The 18,351-nt window shown below is 39.4% G+C and overlaps 1 protein-coding gene across 1 annotated transcript; it reads right to left on the bottom strand.

The window, feature by feature from the left end:
• Positions 1-9,064: 9,064 nt before the first annotated feature.
• LOC111864660 (probable small nuclear ribonucleoprotein Sm D2) lies at positions 9,065-17,334 on the bottom strand. Its single transcript, XM_023852059.2, has 4 exons — positions 17,104-17,334; positions 16,896-17,019; positions 11,423-11,557; positions 9,065-9,605 (listed from the first exon to the last, which is right to left on the bottom strand). Exons 1-4 carry the CDS (start codon positions 17,106-17,108, stop codon positions 9,501-9,503), a joined length of 369 nt encoding a protein of 122 aa, XP_023707827.1. The 5' UTR covers positions 17,109-17,334; the 3' UTR covers positions 9,065-9,500.
• Positions 17,335-18,351: the final 1,017 nt, after the last annotated feature.

The following is an 18,351-nucleotide window of genomic DNA, read 5'->3' as shown; positions in this document are numbered from 1 at the left end:
CACGGGACACCAGTAGACTGGCAACTTAACCCGAGCGGAACGTACGGCGAGGAATGGAATACAATATAGTGCACTAACGACATCTAGACCCGTGGGCACACAGTAACGTGCTTGAGAATACACTTCAGCTTAGAATTGATAATAGTTACTCTTTGTTTGGGTCTGCGTCATAGCTCAAGCGGTTAGTCGTTGGCTTCCCACCGCGGCGGCCCGGGTTTGATACCGGGTCTGGTCAAGTGGGATTTGTGGCGGACAAAGTGGCGCTGGGGAGGGTTTTCTCCGAGTACTTCGGTTTCCCTTACCAATCTTCATTCCACTAAATTCTCCATCATCATAATCACCCGGGGCAGACTACAATAGGATAATCAGTGGCCGCCGTGCCGAGTGGCCCCAGTTGGACTCCACCCCCCACTAAGTGAATTAATTAAATGTTAATTAAGCTCATATACATTCTATCATAAGTTATGGTATAATTTTTGGGGGCGGCTCTTCTTGTGTTAACAAAGTTTTTATATTGCAAAAGAAAGTTATTAGAATTATAATGAATTCTAGACCAAGAGTGTTGTAGGGACATTTTTAAGAATTTGGAAATAATTACATCATACACTCCGTACTTATGTTCATTACTTTTATACACAATTAATAATACACATTTATTTAATTTTAGCAAGGAGATTCACAAATACAAAACTAGAGCCCTCGATAATTTATATTTACCTACAGTTAACGTAACAAAATACAATAAATGTGCGTACATAGCAGGTATTAAAGTTTTTAATCATCTTCCTCAAACAACAAAAATGTTGGCTACTGATGTGATAAGTTTTAAATCGACAGTGAAGAGGTTTTTATATCATCATTCTTTTCATTCCATGAATGAATATTATCAACATAATTGGTCATAAATGCTCAAACATATACTGTGAAATGCACTGCAAGATGATGTGAAACCCGATTACAAGAGCCCGAAGACGGTTCTTCTTAAAGATCAGCTTAGATGTGAAAGCCATAAACAATCACTGCAGAACCATTCATCCAGAGACGCCAAAGTCTCCAAAGTCACAAGGTCCAAACTTGGATACATACATTCCAGGTGGTAACCTCGCCCACATGTATCACAATGAATTAGGTCATAAAAACGGTTGTCACCACATAACTCACAACGCGTAACATAATCTATAACTACTAGTTCTTGCTGTTGCCTTGGTGCCTCCACATGGATTCTTCTGATAACTTCTCCCCCCAGACATTGTCGCACAATAATTGTATCACACACCTGCCGATCTATTGGGCAAGTGTTAATATTCTTCATCCATTCTTGAAGACAATCCGCACAAAACCTGTGTTCACAAGCTTCTGGTATCCCAACCTCCTGGGCGGCAAATCCACATAAGCAAATGGGACACACTTCTGACTGTCCATCAGTGCTGCCATCTGACAAGCGAGCAGCAGGAGACACTGTTGTAGATGATGTTCCAACTCCTGATCTTTCTTCTGCTCTTTCATGATTCCCTCTGTAAGGATTCCAGCTGCTTTCAATCAATTCACGGCCCGCGGTGCAGTACCATGATGCATGTTCAGTGATATCTCCTTCCTCAGCAGGATCATCCACGTCATTATCATCACCCTCATTACTGCTGTCATTACGTAAAGGTTCAGTGGAAATAGTACGAAATGGAGTCTCAATTTCTTCCAGATCATCGATTCTCTCCATCATGTATCCTCTCTCAGCTACATTATCTTCCATTAACTTACGTAAGGTTTTTAGCTCCTTTTCCAGTTCCTCTGCCATCAAGGAAAAAGTTCTTAGCTCTTCTCTCAGCTGTTCATTTTCCATATTTGAAGTCTCCGGGAAGGCTGTACTAACTACCTCATATACTCTTCTTATAGTTCTTCCCCAGGTTCTCAAGTGTGGTATAAACCAAGAGAAATTGCTAAATTCTCGTGTTTCTGCTCTGCGAAACATTTTTCTTACTTCTGTATTCACTCCCGCGACTGTCTGCCAAGTTAACTAAACTCTTCACTTCACACAGCTCCACTCAACTGTTCTGACTGTACTGGACTAAACTCGACTCCGTCGCGCGATTTATATATCCTTGGAGGCCTCACAGCAGAAACGAAGAAAACGTCTCAGAAAACTACTACTGTTGCATAACGACAGCATATACGTGACGTGTTCCTCCGTTGCCTATGCACGGGACATTACCTAGCAACGCGTCTACGCGTTACGCAAGAGTACTATTTCACAACCGTCAACACAACAAATTCGCAATAAATAAATCAATATTACTGTATTAATATATGTTTATTATGTACATTTGCTCCGCGATGCATCGTCATAGACCGTCAAAATTTTAATTTAATTTTAAGTTTCAGTTTTTTAACTTCTGAGTTATATAAGTTTTAAGATTAATATTCAAATTTGGGCTGAAACAAGAATCGTGTTGAAATTTGTATTTGTGACCGCTAATTGTCCAGTACGGCAGAAGAAACAAGTAATGCTGATAATAGGAACATTCTGAATGAAAAGAGGTCAACGAGAAAAGCTCTGTGTGTGATAAATGCTTAGAACTACAGCTGAAAGAAGCTTTATTTGAGCTATGAATGAATGTATGAGGGGTAGGCCTTCTCGGCCCTTGCACCGCGACCTACAGTGGTCTATTGTGCTCTTTATTTGAGCTAAGTTCAGCACAATTATAGAAATACTTTGGAAAGGCCAAAATGTGAGGACGTGTTGGGAATACATAAGTAACAGTAAATCTACAACTTAATGAAGATGCCAGGCCGCGCCGCAGCTCAAGCGGTTAGTCGCTGACTTCCCACCGCGGCGGCCCGGGTTAGATCCCGGGTCTGGTCAAGTGGGATTTGTGGTGGACAAAGTAAAGTAAACTTGGGGCAGGTCGTAACCTAACAACCTTACAACATAACCTTCAAGATCGAGAAAGAAAAAAAAAAACAAGAAGTGAAAGAGGCAACGAAGAAACCCATTTTTACTTCATTCTGACAACAGGCAACAGTTGTTTATCGACAAAGGATACCTTTGGACCCACGATGCTAAGCAATGGAAAAATTTAGTAACAGTAGAATGGAATCGTTGACACAAAAGACACACAGTACAGTAGCGATGAAATACCCAGCCCTGCACTAAATCTACTGGAATTGGATTCCCACTAAAAACAATGTGGATAGCCCTCACATAGCAATAAGAAGAATACTAGAGATACATCTTACATAACAAGAAGAAGAGTGTAAATCAACCACTATTTAAAATATCGAGGAGGATCCCAGCACAGCAAGCCCATCACTAGCAGTTCGACCATCTTGATCACAATAAAACATAGCAGACCAATAATTAGCCGCCAAATAATCTCTTTTAATATTGTTTAATATATTTTAACACTTTTAATATTTTTATAATTTTTAATTTCTAATTGCAACTTCTAAATATGTTAGTAAAAATTTTAATTTTAATAATTAATTTCTATTAAAATAAACAAACTATGTGGCCTGTACTCCGCAAGGAAACCATATTAAAATATGGATTCATATTTGATGCTTTGACACAGTTCAAGGACTTAACACTAGTGGTTGTGTATTGTCTGAGGACGACCTGAAAAGAAAGGTCGAAACATGTCGCAATAAGAACTGCAACAATGCATGTTGATATGATAGTATCCATTTTGTCTTACTGAGTATTATTGATATTATCGTGTTCACCGTCCCATTTGGAAAGTACAGTTATAATGTAACGGTGAAAATTACAATGATAGGACTACAATTATGAACAAATACAAAATTGTAATTATAGGAGGTAACCATTGATGGTGAAGAATCATCTGACTAACAAATTTGAAGTAATTGGTCTGATTAAACCACGTGCAGGTGCTGAGATGCTAGTGAAATCTGTGATGAGTGACAGTAGATTTAAAAATTTAGTAGTTGTGTTCTGTGGTGGTTTAAATGATGTGAGTAAGAATACTTCCAATATAGCCTTAAAACATATCCTAAATTTTATAAAGGACAATAACAACACTAATATCATTGTACTAAGTGTGCCACATAGACATGATTTGATGGATTCCTCTTGTGTCAACAATGAAATTAGAACTTTCAATAGCAACCAATGAAGTATATAAAGATTGTTGAATATACACATACTGTTTTAGAAAATAACCCAAACAGGGAATGTTTTATACATCATTGATTGCACCTAACTGGATGATGGGAAAAAATATTTCCACACAGATAGCAGCCCAAATTTATATAATTCTGGGGAAGAAAGTTGATTCGAACGACAGTCAGTGTGATATTCAACTTAATAAGCAAGAGTAACCAAGTATTTCCAAGGCAGTCATCATCAACCTAGTAGGAATAAAGTGTCTTGGGAAAATGTGTGTGGGTGTTATAACAGGAGTTCCCACTCCTCTTTCTGGGCAAGACTCTGACACACGACCTTGAGAACAGTATCTTAGCTCTACCGGCAGAACTAGCTACCCACAACAGCAGCTCCTTATCAGTCCTTCAACCCTTTCACACATCTGTAAACTGATACTATCAGTTTACTAGCGCCCAAACTAAACCCATTATCCTAAAGATCAGAGGTGTGTAAATATGATAAGTGGAGCACGGTAAAGTCAGCTGTAGCCACCGCCACCAGTAGCAGCCCAGCAGGCAGCGGCCGGTGATGACAGTTAATGTAAGTGGACAGACAAAGTGGATGGAGAGAAGAAATTGGCTCAGCAATGTGCGGTGAAACGGTTATAAAACATCTCCTCCCTGATGAGTCGTACGGGCATACTTTGTTCCCAATACATAGTTTTGGAAATTGCTGTATAATTTGTGGTCGGAGATAAGATGCTCAGATAAGCATATTAAGTGAGGATTCATATTACTGCTAACTGCTAACTTCAATTCATCAATTTTACACCAAGACCTCTGATATTTTGATGTACAAGAATTAAGAGAGTATTTTGTATAATTAAACTTATTGAAAAAAGACTTATTTGATTTTACTTCCATAAATAATCCTCATTTCTGGTAGGTGGTCTCACTTTTCTTCTATTACTATGATCTCTTTCCCGATCAAGGATTGTTTCTATTACCTTTCGTTGATTACTGATGTCATTTCCCTCTATAATATTTTTGTGTACACCCACTGTCTGGTCACAATCACAATCACTCAAGTTCTCACTTTCACTCTCTTCTTTTTTCTTTTTTTTTTCCTATCTTTCAGTTGAGATTCCTTGACTTCTGGACTTGTATTATCTCTTCCCTCTACTTAGCAAGGGTAATTTCTTTTATTGCTAGTGGGGTGGGACTAAGTCCCTTGTACTGCGGCCACTTCTGGCCTATTGTACCAGCCCCAGATGAAAGGTGAGGGTGATTGTGGAGCAATTGGTGGAATGAAGATTGGCAGGGAAAACTGAAATACTCGGAGAAAACCTGCTCCAGTGCCACTTTGTCCACCACAAATCCCACTTGACCAGACCCAGGATCGAACCCGGGCTGCTGCAGTGGAAAACCAGCGACTAACCGCTTGAGCTATGGCGCGGCCTCCTGAATCAGGTTTTGATTTTTTATCGTTGTTCCCAAATATCGTGGTCTGTCGTGGTTTTAAATCCTGCGCTTTGCTTTTGGAAAATGTTAGCCTTCGTGTTCCTCCCAGCAATCTTAGGGACTTCTCATTGTTTGGTGTTTGCCCCTGTAATAAACACTGCCCTTCTGCTTGGTGTGCCTATGCTGCCAATGCAGTGGTTAAAGTTCTCGACATTAATTGGAACACTGATATATTGGGTTTCTGGACTTTATCCATCGTCCTGGTTTTTAAGATAACAAATAAAAACGCGACGTTTCGGAAACTGGATCTATTTCCGTCCTCAGGTGAAGGAAAAGGGAAACACCTATTCTGTTGGGTCCGTTAGAAAGAGCTACCCTCAATCACTCGTTTCCGAAACGTCATGTTTTTATTTGTTATCTTAAAAACCAGGACAATGGATAAAGTCCAGAAACCCAATATATCAGTGTGTTATACACCATCGTCAGAATCCTATAGTAACTATTAATCGAACAGTTTCTGTCAATCACGTTGAACCTAAAATTGTTAATAATATTTGTTAATATTCTTAATGTTGTGTGTGTATGTACATGTACTGGTTTCTCGCCACACTGTGGCATAACCATTGGAAATTTACTTTTTTTATTTTCCTCGCCTGTTAATGTCAACTTTATTTTTTTGGGTATTATTATTATTATTAATTTATTGCCTTGTATAGACTGTCATATTTTCTTTAATTATTTTTGTGGTCTAGTGGTTAGAGTTCCTGCCTACAGATCCAGAGGTCTCAGGTTCGATTCCCAGTGCTACGAAGTTTCCGGAGAAGTAGTGGGTCTGGAATGGGGTGCACTCAGCCTTGTGATCACAACTGAGGAGCTATTTGAAGGAAGTAGTGGCTCCGGTCTAGAAAACCGAAATTAATGGCCGTGGGGATTCGTTGCGCTGACCACGTGACACCCTCTATCCACAAAAGTTGGCATCTATATCATCACCCAGTAGATTCACATCATCGGCAGAGACCAACAGCTAATGTGGTCCCATTAATTTCAGTCCCACCTGGTTTTCCTGGACCTTCCTAATGGCATATTCTAAAGCAAAGTTGAAAAGGAGTGGTGATAAAGCATCTCCTTATCTCAGACAATTCTGGATAGGAAATTTATCAGACAACTCTTTACCTATACCAACTTTTCTGTATGTTTCGTTTAAACACATTGTAATCAGCTTAACTAGTTTCATCGGTATCCAAAACTCTTTCAGAATATTGTACAATATTTCCCTCCACTCAGGGGCAAGCGGTAGGGTAGTTGGTTGAGACACTATGCTACAAGCCGGAAGGTTGTGGGTTCAAGTCCCAATGAGGTTACTGGATTTTTTCAATTGACCTAATCCTTCCAGCCACACTATGGCCCTGGGGGTTGACTCAGCCTCTAACAGAAATGAGTACCAGGAATTAAATAAATAATTTTCCTGGGGAGTAAAGCGCGGGTGGCATGTAAGGCTGACAACCTTACCGCCATCTTTGAGCCGATTGTCTAGACAATGTGGGACCCTCAACGTCTCACAATCCTATGGGCCTTCATGGCCTGTTACAGCGATAGCTTTACTTTTACTTTACTTCCCTCCTAACTGAATCGTAGGCTTTCTTGAAGTCTATGAATAGCTGATGTACTGCCTCATCGTACTCCCATTTTTTCTCCAATATCTGATGAATGCAAAAGATCTGATCTGGAGTTGATCTGGTATGTCGAAACCTACTCTGATGATCCCCAATAATTTCATCTATGTGTGGACTTAACCCTGAGGAAGAATATTGGATAAAATTTTGTATGAAGTCAATAGCAGTGATATCCCATGATAATTACTACAGTCAGTTTTATCACCCTTCTTGTGAATTGGCACAATAATAGACTCCTTCCACTGATCAGGAAATTTTTCCTTATTCCAAATAGAATTAATTAGCTTATGGATCTTAGAACGTAATATTTCACCTCTTATTTGAATATGTTCTGCCAGAATTTGATCATTACCTAGCGATTTTTTATCTTTTCAATTTTGCAATAGTAATTTCAAACTCACAAGGGCTAGGATCAGGTACTAACGGTTCAGCTGTATGTATTTATATCTGCCTAACATCGCTGACCTCATGTACATTTAATAACTGAGAGAAGTAGTTCTTCCTCCTAATCAAAATGCTGTGGGAATCTGCAAGCAGATTACCATTCTCATCCTTTACTAAGTTACTTCTAGTTTGGTAACCCCTCTTGAAGTCATTTATTCCTCTATACATGTCTCTAATGTTTTTGTTCTTACTGTCTGTTGCAACCTGATCAACTTTGTCTTTCAGATATTCCCTCTCTTTGTTCCTGAAATGCCTGCTACCTCATTTAATTTCTCATGTGCCTAAATCTGAACTGAAACATGCCACATGACCTAAACCTTCAAAGTTAAAGACAATACAAAACATGGTATCAAAACGAGTTACTATATGCCAAAGATTTTGAAACTGTTATCTGTAGCAGAGCACCTGGATGTCATGTTGCTCTCTGCAGAAGACCTTGAAAATATTATATTATGATATCATTTGAGCTACAAACAGTAACAATAGCAGAAAATATGTCTTCATGGTCATAGTCTGCATATCTCAACTAATAATAATAATAATAATAATAACAATAAACCATTACTAAATCTCACATGGCAGTAGTATGAGATAAAAATATTTATGTAACAGAATGCAAATGCAAGAAATGTGTGAAATCATTATTATTATTATTTCTTCCTGAGAAATTTTGAAAAGACTGCCATTAATCTGTGGGAACCACCCACAGCCTAATAGATGACAACTCCCAGAGCATAGCAGGAGCAGGTAATATTTATACACAACAGTTTGCAACCTGGCTCTCCGGACACCCATACAAGTGCTACCCAATTAACACTTGTAACTGCAACTCTGTCCATTCTTTAGCGTGCTGTCCAGCGGTAAGAGTATAAAGATGCTGGCCTCCAACACACTAGGATCAGTCCCACTAGTCACATCAGTCACAGCTTTGCTTACATCATAAGACACAGCTCTGCTCTCAACAAGAGGACAGCACCAAAGCTGGCCCTGCCAGCGCACGCAGGTCCGCCAGCCAGAGCCAGACTTGCTACTATCCCATCAGCTCACAATCACTGAGCTGCAGCAAGGAAGCATGCCGCACTGGCTACCTCGCTGCAGCAAAGGCTTGAGACAAATGGCCCTTTTAGGGGCCTCCAATAGCACCGTCATCACTAGACCCAGCTAGTCGCTACGAAGGGAGTCTCTACTGGTATTATTCAGACATGCTACCTACTCTAAGAACAATAAACATTTATTATAGTTTTACGTGGGTGTCTCAGCTAACATCAACATCCCACAAATCAATTTATGTGGTGAAACACCTTGTCTTGGTCATCAAACACTTATCTACACTAAAGATATGCAATTCTAAGTACTGACTTTAAAATGAGTGTCTATACAGATACAAAAGATATTATACAATACAAATACTTTATTAATGCTTCAATATAAAATACAAAGTATTACTGACATTTGGTCATCTATCAACAAATTTTCCAGTCATGAACAACGCAGTCTTCTGAGATGTGGTGCTGTGTAGATCTTGTGTGAACCGACATTTCAGAGGAATGTATCGTGGCGCCACATCCCAGAAGATGACATTCTTCATAGTCACTGCCGTGAAAACCTTAAAACCTACCCTCCAGTGATGGTTTACCATGCAGTCAGGAGATGGCACTACAAGTTTCCAAATGTGTTCTGATGTCCAATATCACTGACATGTTGCTGATAACCATTTTGCTTTCACATACCATGTGTGTACACATCATATTTATTCCAGAAGTTTTCAGTGTGTCTCAACAAAACTGTTTCATAAACGCTCATTGAGTAAAGATCGATTTCCAGATATTATTTTGCACCTGCAGTTGCCAGTGGGTTTCTTAAGACTAAGATGACTGAATCACCACGTAGAAACATCTTGGAAATAAATCTGTCCTTGTTTACTGGTTTTGCCTGGAAGTAACACAGAAGATAAATACAATTATTGTTCTTTTTGGACTTTATCCATCATCTTGTTTTTATTTAAAACACAATTTCTGGAGACTGGATTGTGTCTCCATCATCAGGTGGAAAACCTGCTCAGTTGGGCCCAACTGAGAAAGCTAATCCCTATCCCCAGACACCAGCACCAACACAAGACAGCAAGAGTTAAGAGAGACATTAAGGGCATTAAGAAACTCCACACACAAGGCCTAGCACCCATGTCCAAGCATTATTTAACAGCCAGTGTCTATAACATCAGAGTACTATCACAATATAAGCCATTTCTAAAGAGACAAAGCAGCTCTATGAACGCACAGCCAAAAATGTTAGCTCCATGTTCAACTAAAGTGGGCAAACAGAATGTCCTCTTCTTTTGGGCTGCTGGTAACAGAACTTCCCAGACATCCTCTGTCACTCATTGATAGGGACAGCTGACACACCCGACCAATGGTCCCAGCGACTGAGCTCCAGGCAAGCCCTTACATTTTTCTGACCAGATTCTTCTGCTGGTCAGACATTTCTTCTCCTTGACAACAGGTTACTCACCTCCAACAAAAGACTCCTTTTGGTCTTACCTTCATGAGCTGATGGCTGCTTTCTCTCAACAGAAGAGGGGACTACATGTGAGCCCTCCAGTGCCAGATGAAGATCTTCAGCCATGGGATTGCTGACAGTGGGATGTCTACAGCCACCCACTGTCACTCAATGACAGGGACAGTTCACCCCCAACCACTGGACCCACCTCCAACAACCTCTGTCACTCATTGACAGGGACAGCTGACACACCCGACCAATGGTCCCAGCGACTGAGCTCCAGGCAAGCCCTTACATTTTTCTGACCAGATTCTTCTGCTGGTCAGACATTTCTTCTCCTTGACAACAGGTTACTCACCTCCAACAAAAGACTCCTTTTGGTCTTACCTTCATGAGCTGATGGCTGCTTTCTCTCAACAGAAGAGGGGACTACATGTGAGCCCTCCAGTGCCAGATGAAGATCTTCAGCCATGGGATTGCTGACAGTGGGATGTCTACAGCCACCCACTGTCACTCAATGACAGGGACAGTTCATCCCCAACCACTGGACCCACCTCCAACTGAAGACCCAGTTTCTTTGAGGAAACTGTCTTTCTATTGATCCGCTTCTTTGCTAGCCTGCACAATTCTTCTTCCTAACAGTCAGGCTATTAGGCCCCACCAAGAGACTTCTTACAATCTACAAAGTTCTACACCACTTGAGAGCTGCAACTTTTGGACCCTACCTGAGGAACTACTGTCCATGGCTCAATAGCCTGAGGCACTTACACAAAAGTAAAGCAGAACATTACAGCAGAGCAGCATTTTCCTTCATCACAACTTGTACACCTGATGATGACAGGTTAGGCCAAAACATGTAGTGACATACAATAGAGAGAAAAGGAGTGAATATTAACTGAAGTTGTACAGAGATGACAGGAAGTAGAACATAAAGCCAGATCGACACAGTGCAACAGGATGCTACAATATTATGAACCCTCATATCTCTCTACATTCCTAAGCTACAGGTACCTGAAATCCCAGTACTCATTTTGGTACACTCTGTACATATACTTGACCTTAAGATGTAAAATAACCATGGAAGAAAACGAACTGTTGTGATAATTACAAAGAGACATGGCAAACCAAGCACAGGAATGATATGAGGACTGTGGGGACAATGAACTAGATGTTCAGTGTGCAGAGGGGGTCAGTGCAGTAGAAAAAGTAGAAAATGTAGTAGAAAAAGAAAGATAATAATCCCAGAAACTTACTTTCTTCTTTCCTTTTCCAGTTCGTGGAAGTTCAGTCCACATTTCCTTCACATTTTCCAACACCATGTTACAATGCCTATCAAATGCCTTCACCCGTCCCAGAAGTTTTTTGTTGTTCCGACAGTTGATCAATACCTGTAAAAAAACAATGGGAACACTGCAAACCATGCCACTATGCACATTTCTGTCCCCATACTCCTAACTGTTCTGAATATGTTTAATATTAATAATATTGTCACATGTTAGAGTGACTATCAACAGGGCTTTGGATTGGATTTATTGTCCACTTTAAAACACAACTCGTGACTACACTTAATTATAGTGGCATTGCTGATTTCCACACTTTACAAAACGCTACTGCACCTGCCAAGACTTTCAAGTCTGTTGCAGTCTCCACTAATCGTTCTCTGGTAACGGCTTCTAATAGTGGGGATTCTTCAACTGCATTGACCAAGTCTTCTCTTCACAAACTCCCTTACAATTCTCTCAGTGCTTCAACTGACTAAGAGGCTGGTGGCAATTTCACAGCCGCTTATAACACCTCGGAACAGACCACATAGAGAAAACAGCTCTTCTATTGTTGTAGTTCAGCTGTTGCTGCAGAGATGTTTACTACGCCACTGTGTAGCAATGGCTGAGGTGTGGACCGTAGAAAACAGTTTCCAACAGTTCCTCCATTGTTCTATGTTGAATCAATGCCATGGGAACCTGTTTGTTTGCAATCACTACCTAGTAACAGGTCTACACGCTACAATATTCATTTCAATTTTCAATTTATTTTTATAGCCACTTTGCAATAATTTGGAGACTTCTTAATGTCATTATCACATTATCAACGTTTTTAAGCTTTATTCATTATTCTCAGACAGAAACTGTAAATCATATGCAGATCATATTTCATACATCATATGCAAAGTCCACCAATGTTTTAACAGTTTCCACATCTGTGCTGAAACATCTGTAATGCAATACTAGCTCCTGTGTTTGCATACCGTATTTACGCATGTATAGGCCGCACATTTTTTGCCAAAAATTCAAGAGGAAAACTGGGGTGCGGCTTATATTCGAAATCACACTTCATTAAAAAAAAAAAATTCATAATTAGTAATACAGGATGTTCTACTCCTGAAATAATATTCCAAGAAAATTATTTTTTCTATAATTTCTGTGTGAAAATTGTGCTGCGGCCTATACACGCATGCGGCCTATACATGCGTAAATACGGTATTTTTCAACACAGCCATTTATTACTATTTCCTACCTGCTGGGCAAACCCTTAGCCAAATGGAAAGCACAGTTTGTTACCTGCCATCTGGCACACCAATTTTAGACTTCCGCACTAATGTTAGGTCAGGTGCAAAGCTAGTGCAGTAATCATAAATTGGGTCACAGTGTCCTAAATATAAACAAATGCATTTCAGCAAATTACTCTCACACATGAGGCAAAGGCCTTGATAATGCCACAATAAAGAAACTTCAAGGGGGAATGATGACCAAACTCTGACAAAACAAGACTATATTTTATTCCTCTGTCCTTGATAAGAGAAGCACAAGATGGCTAATATTATTTATATTCATATTCCTTTGAAACAAATTACTCACAAAAACATTTGGACCTAGGCATGAAAAATGGGCAATTCAGGAATTTATGGGAACTCATAATTTATAACAGTCACCTGGTACTGTTAAGGAGCAAGATCTATGGAAGTATGATGACTGCTCAAGTATACAGAATGCTGGAGACAAAGAATGAAGCTCTGCCAAAGCAGACACTTAAAAAATCAGGAAGGGATGATTCCTTCTTGTAATCACATATTTTCAATTTCTGAGTGTCAAATAGTTGAATGATTTGTGAATTAAGAATTGGAAGGCCTACTTTAAGACACTGTGTCTTCCTTGTAAGTTACGCGCATCTGAGATGTCCCAACTACTAGTCAGTGACAGGTTATCTTTGTTCAAATCCTATCGATTAGTCCTGACATAAAAAGTACAGAAGCAATGACAGTAACTTATCCAGTGATGAAAGTGCTGGCCCTTTATCCACACATACACACTGCATATATCATTTAAACTGGTTTAAGCTGACATGAAAAGGTTCTTCACAATTAATTCATGAAACTGTCATCTATGGACGGAGTTAAAGAGATGTCATCATGATAATTTTCTGGTGCAAGGCCTCATACGTGTTGAGAATTTAATAATTCAACGTTTTCTTAGCTCTCACAGATGGTTTGTGCTATGTTCGGTTTGTATAACCCATCTTGGTGCTGGCACAGGTGCCTGGAGATGGGGGCTAGCTCTACCGATTGGGCCCAATTGGGTAGGTCTTACCTGAAGTCGGCAACAGAATCCAGTCTCTGAAACGCGGTGTTTTGAAAAATAAACAAGACGATATTTTTAGACAAAGACAGGACAATGGATAATAAACATAATATTCATATTAATGCCATCACTTTTGCTGTTGACCTTTGCTTCATGGGCTATTTTACAATCAGCAGCTAGACTATTAGAGCATCAATTAGTAGGATGACAGATGGTATACTGGAAAGGATTTTGGAAGGAGGCAACTGTGCCTTAATTGAAGTACTATCCCAGAATTCGCTTGAAAGGACTGATGAAAACTATAAAAAACATGTCAGGAAAGCTGGTGGTCCAGCCCTGATTCAAATGAAGTGCTCCCCAAATATGAGCACAGTGTTACAGCTAAACCACCTGTTCAGTTTGCTGTGGATTATTTTGAGGAGGATGTCTCAGTGATGAATATTCTAACAGAGCCCCTATTTCATCCACTCTCTCTTCTGCAAGCACATCATACTCTTTAAAGGGCTTCTTACCCCAAGCAGATGCACTACACCAGACTTTATCCATAAGCTTGGAGATTTCTCTTGTGCTTGCAACAATAACTCTGGGATGCCCACCACCAGAACCACAATTAACATACAATTCATTAAAAAATATAAAATATTTGATATAAAATACTGAACCATGTCCACTCACAGCGGTAACTAAGCACTTAACCACTGTTCAACACTATCACAGCCTTGTTCATTAGGAAGCAAAACCAGAGATCAAAACCTATTCATGTGAGCATGAATCAGTTCAGGGGATTATATAAACAGAACTCGACCCAAGCCAATCAACATTTCTATCAGGATTAAATGGCAGAACTCAGTCAAAAGTAGACTGTTCCTAACCAACAGTCATGAAGTGACAATAGCATGTAACTTAGCATGAACAAGTACTGTAATATCCTTGCATTTTCAAGAACATGGAAGGTCTGATGAAAACCATGAAAATTTCAGTCATGACAGCTGAACTGACATTTAAACTCAATACCTTCTGTACGTAAAACAGGAGTGCTGACCGCCCAACAGCAACATAATGGACCAAGAAGATGAGAGGTTAACAACAAGACGGTTCTGAGGATGAGAGATGGAGATGACCCAGGATCATGTCCAAGGACAGACTTTCAGCAACTGTTACCAGTACTGTACTTTCAGTGCTATTACACAGTGGTAATGTAGTTTGTACAGATGGGTTAACAAACAGACCAACAAAACCTGATGAAATATGGAAAATGGAGATTTTTATTTTTAAGTCAGACACCCGAAAGCAGTGGATGCAGAGATGCACTCACAAAGGAATTACTCTCTAGAATTAGGCAACGGGAACAATAATTAAAACAAAAGCAGTGACTAAAATGGAAAGGGCTCGAAACTGAACGCAATAAAACAGAAGATGGAGTCAGTGTTCTATAGATGGGAGATAGAGACCAACTTATTTCTTGATTTCAAAAGGTCCTGACAATGGTGTATAACACTTAGGATTATTGGGTTTTTGTCCATCACAATACCAGATGAATGACAAAGTCCAAAAATCCACCAATCCCAAGAGAATTAACTTTATATAACTTTTAATTTATTTCAGAACAGCATCACTTCAATCCAAGGAAACATCTCACCATCTCTACAGAACAAATTTTGCATTTATGCTGATGGACAAAATAATGAAAGCCATGATGATAATTCCATCATTAAAAAGGACTACTATAACAAAAAAGAGTTCAGGAAAATGGAGAAATCTTCTTACAACAAGATACTGCAGAAAGAGGTAACTGATAATAGTTACAGCTAGTAAGCATAAATAAGTAAAATTTTGGAATGTTGTATTTTAGCATCCTGTTGCCGAAACATGTTGTGAAGTAACAAGTAAAATTGAGTGCACTAAAAGACGGACACTGCTTACATATTATGGACGAAAATTTTGGAAGTTATTATGTTTGCAGATGACACAACTATTCTTTGCACAGCTAAAGACTACTATAATTTAAAAATAAAACTGGATGTTGTTTTTAATCACATGTTTACGTGGTTTCAAAATAATCAATTTTCATAAACCAATCACTAACCTCTCAAGCTTTCAGAAAAGTGCATATTATGCTGGGATCAACATTTTTAATAACCTGCCATCTGATCTCAAAGGTCTTATGAATGGAAAGGCACAATTTAAATCAGCACTGAAACGATACTTAAATACACACTCATTTTACTCTGTTGATGAATACGTATTGTCTAGAAAATAACTTATACATCTTTAAATAGCCTTGTGTGTAGTCACTGTGTATTCTTGGTTTCTCTTGTGCGAGAACTCCATTGGGACTGTACATATGTTTTGTATCTATATGACATATTCCACATGTTACAGTCACTTTGACTAACTTTGGATCCATGGAATGTAATGTAATGTAAAATGAAACAGGGCTCTAGAAGGCATTTGACACTATTCACCACAGACCTGAGCAATAGCCGTCTTAGCCAACATACAGATTTATCTATTTCCCTGAGATGAATGCAACTTCTTTGCATGTGGTACAATAGGCCAGAAGTAGCCGCAGTACAAGGGACTTAGTCCCACCCCACTAGCAATAAAAAAAAATCTTTGCACCAAGTGTGTATTCAAAAACAGAAAGCATGTGTCCCGAACAGACAATATAATGGAAAATTTGGAATACATTACTTGAAAACTGTTACAGAACACTGCCGTTACATTACCAAGTTACAGTGATTTCTGATTTACCATAACTATTACAATGGACACAGAAACAAAACTCAGGAGTGAGCAAAATCAATTTTTGGTGCTCAATTATTTTTTCCTTATATATATACACATGAAACTCTGACTTCAGAATATTTTGCATGATAAAATTTTCCTCGAAACTTCAATTGACATACAACAAAACCGAAATTAATGCTTATTTCTTATGTAACATAGCTAGATAATGAAAATTAAAATTCTGTAAAGCTGACAACTGCATTCATCTGGTAACGATTTCCAAATACAACTACGTATAATCAAATTCTCTGCAGCAAGAAACTTCATTATTCTTGTGACAAAGCTTCTAAGTTCAACAGTAAATCTGATGCAGTCACATTTCAAACTAATTTACCAAAACTTAATCACATGAGTCTTTTACCTGTGTATTATTTTTTACTGACTGTGTAAGAACAGAAAGAGGGCCAGTACTGAACTCTTCTTCTTCACGCTTTGCCAGTTCCTCTGGTGTCATCTCAGACTTTGGTTTGGTCAAAAGAGACGCCCTGAAATAAATATGAATAAACATGGTACGTGTACGAAAATTAATTCTAGACAGGAAAACCCATTCTGCCTCCATGAACACTTACGCCATTTTCTGAACACGATTCACTCGTACGCGTTTGTGCTAAATGCAATTTCTGAGTTAGATAACTATTAATTCCTACAAAAAAAAAAAACCTACTATAACTCCGAAACCTACTATCTCCAATACATTCATATGCCGCTATCAGACCGCAGAAAATAGTCAGCACGATCACCACCGTCACCACAGATCAGGACCAACACCGTGAACCGTGAAACTCCCATGTTATTGGTTGGCAACATGGCCGCCACGCCACCTTGGTGCAATGCTGCTGTCATCTCTACGCAGCTTACATGAACTAAATTTAAAATGGCCTCCAGGGCCGAGAGCACAATCGGTAAGAATATATGCTACCTTAGCAACTATTTTGAGTGCTCCCCCCCTCGTCCCCCTTCCAATGCTTTCTTCGCTACTAGCAATAAATACTTCTACAACCAAATCTCTTGTACTGCAGTCTCTTTTTTCCTTCTGGCTTTCCCACCAATATCCTATATGCATTCCTCGCCTCCCCATTCGTGCTACAACCTCATCCTCAACTAGTGATATTGAACACAGTTCAAAAATAGAAATAGGTTGGGAAATAAATACTTTTACAACCAGATCTCTGTGTACAGAATCCTAGCTCCACCAGTCCATCAGAGATATCTCGTGCAGGGGTGTCCATAGGGAGGTGGCGTATTACGGACTTTATTGGTTTTAGGGACTTTGGGTAAAAGGTAAAGTAAGGAAGGCTTTGGATATCACGGTGGGATCTGACTGCAGTGATTACCTTGATCCATTCCTGATGTTTCAGAACTCAAAAACTTCTTTTCCACGTTCTTAATGACCTTTTGCAACTCTATCAGGTTTGTTGTGGCAGTTATCACTATTGGGGTAGGTCTGGTCTGTTGATCGGCCAATCCAACGTTGAGGCAGATTTTGATCCAGGTAATTTCAGAACTCCATGTGCCAATGAAGCAGAACTCCATCTTGGATGAAAATGAAGTTTGCACTGTCTTCTTGCAGTTGAGGCAGCAGCCACTCACTAAACATTTTGAGACAAATTCTTAGTCGCTGTGTTCTCATGAAAAAAGAATGGTCCATACACCTCTGCACGGGATGCAGCACAAAAGACATTAACTTTCAGTGAATTCCACACATGCTCTAGCATTTCTCTCGTGTTTTCTGTTCCCCAGACCTGCACGTTGTGTTTGTTTTTTTTTTCCCCCACTAATGTGGAAGGTCTACTCATCACTGACAATTAGCCAGTCGA

The sequence above is a fragment of the Cryptotermes secundus genome, unplaced genomic scaffold (assembly GCF_002891405.2).
Source record: "Cryptotermes secundus unplaced genomic scaffold, Csec_1.0 scaffold186, whole genome shotgun sequence".
In the NCBI taxonomy this organism is placed as follows: domain Eukaryota; kingdom Metazoa; phylum Arthropoda; class Insecta; order Blattodea; family Kalotermitidae; genus Cryptotermes; species Cryptotermes secundus.
Note: the sequence above shows the minus strand (reverse complement) of the source record. Positions and strands in the feature narration are given on the sequence as shown.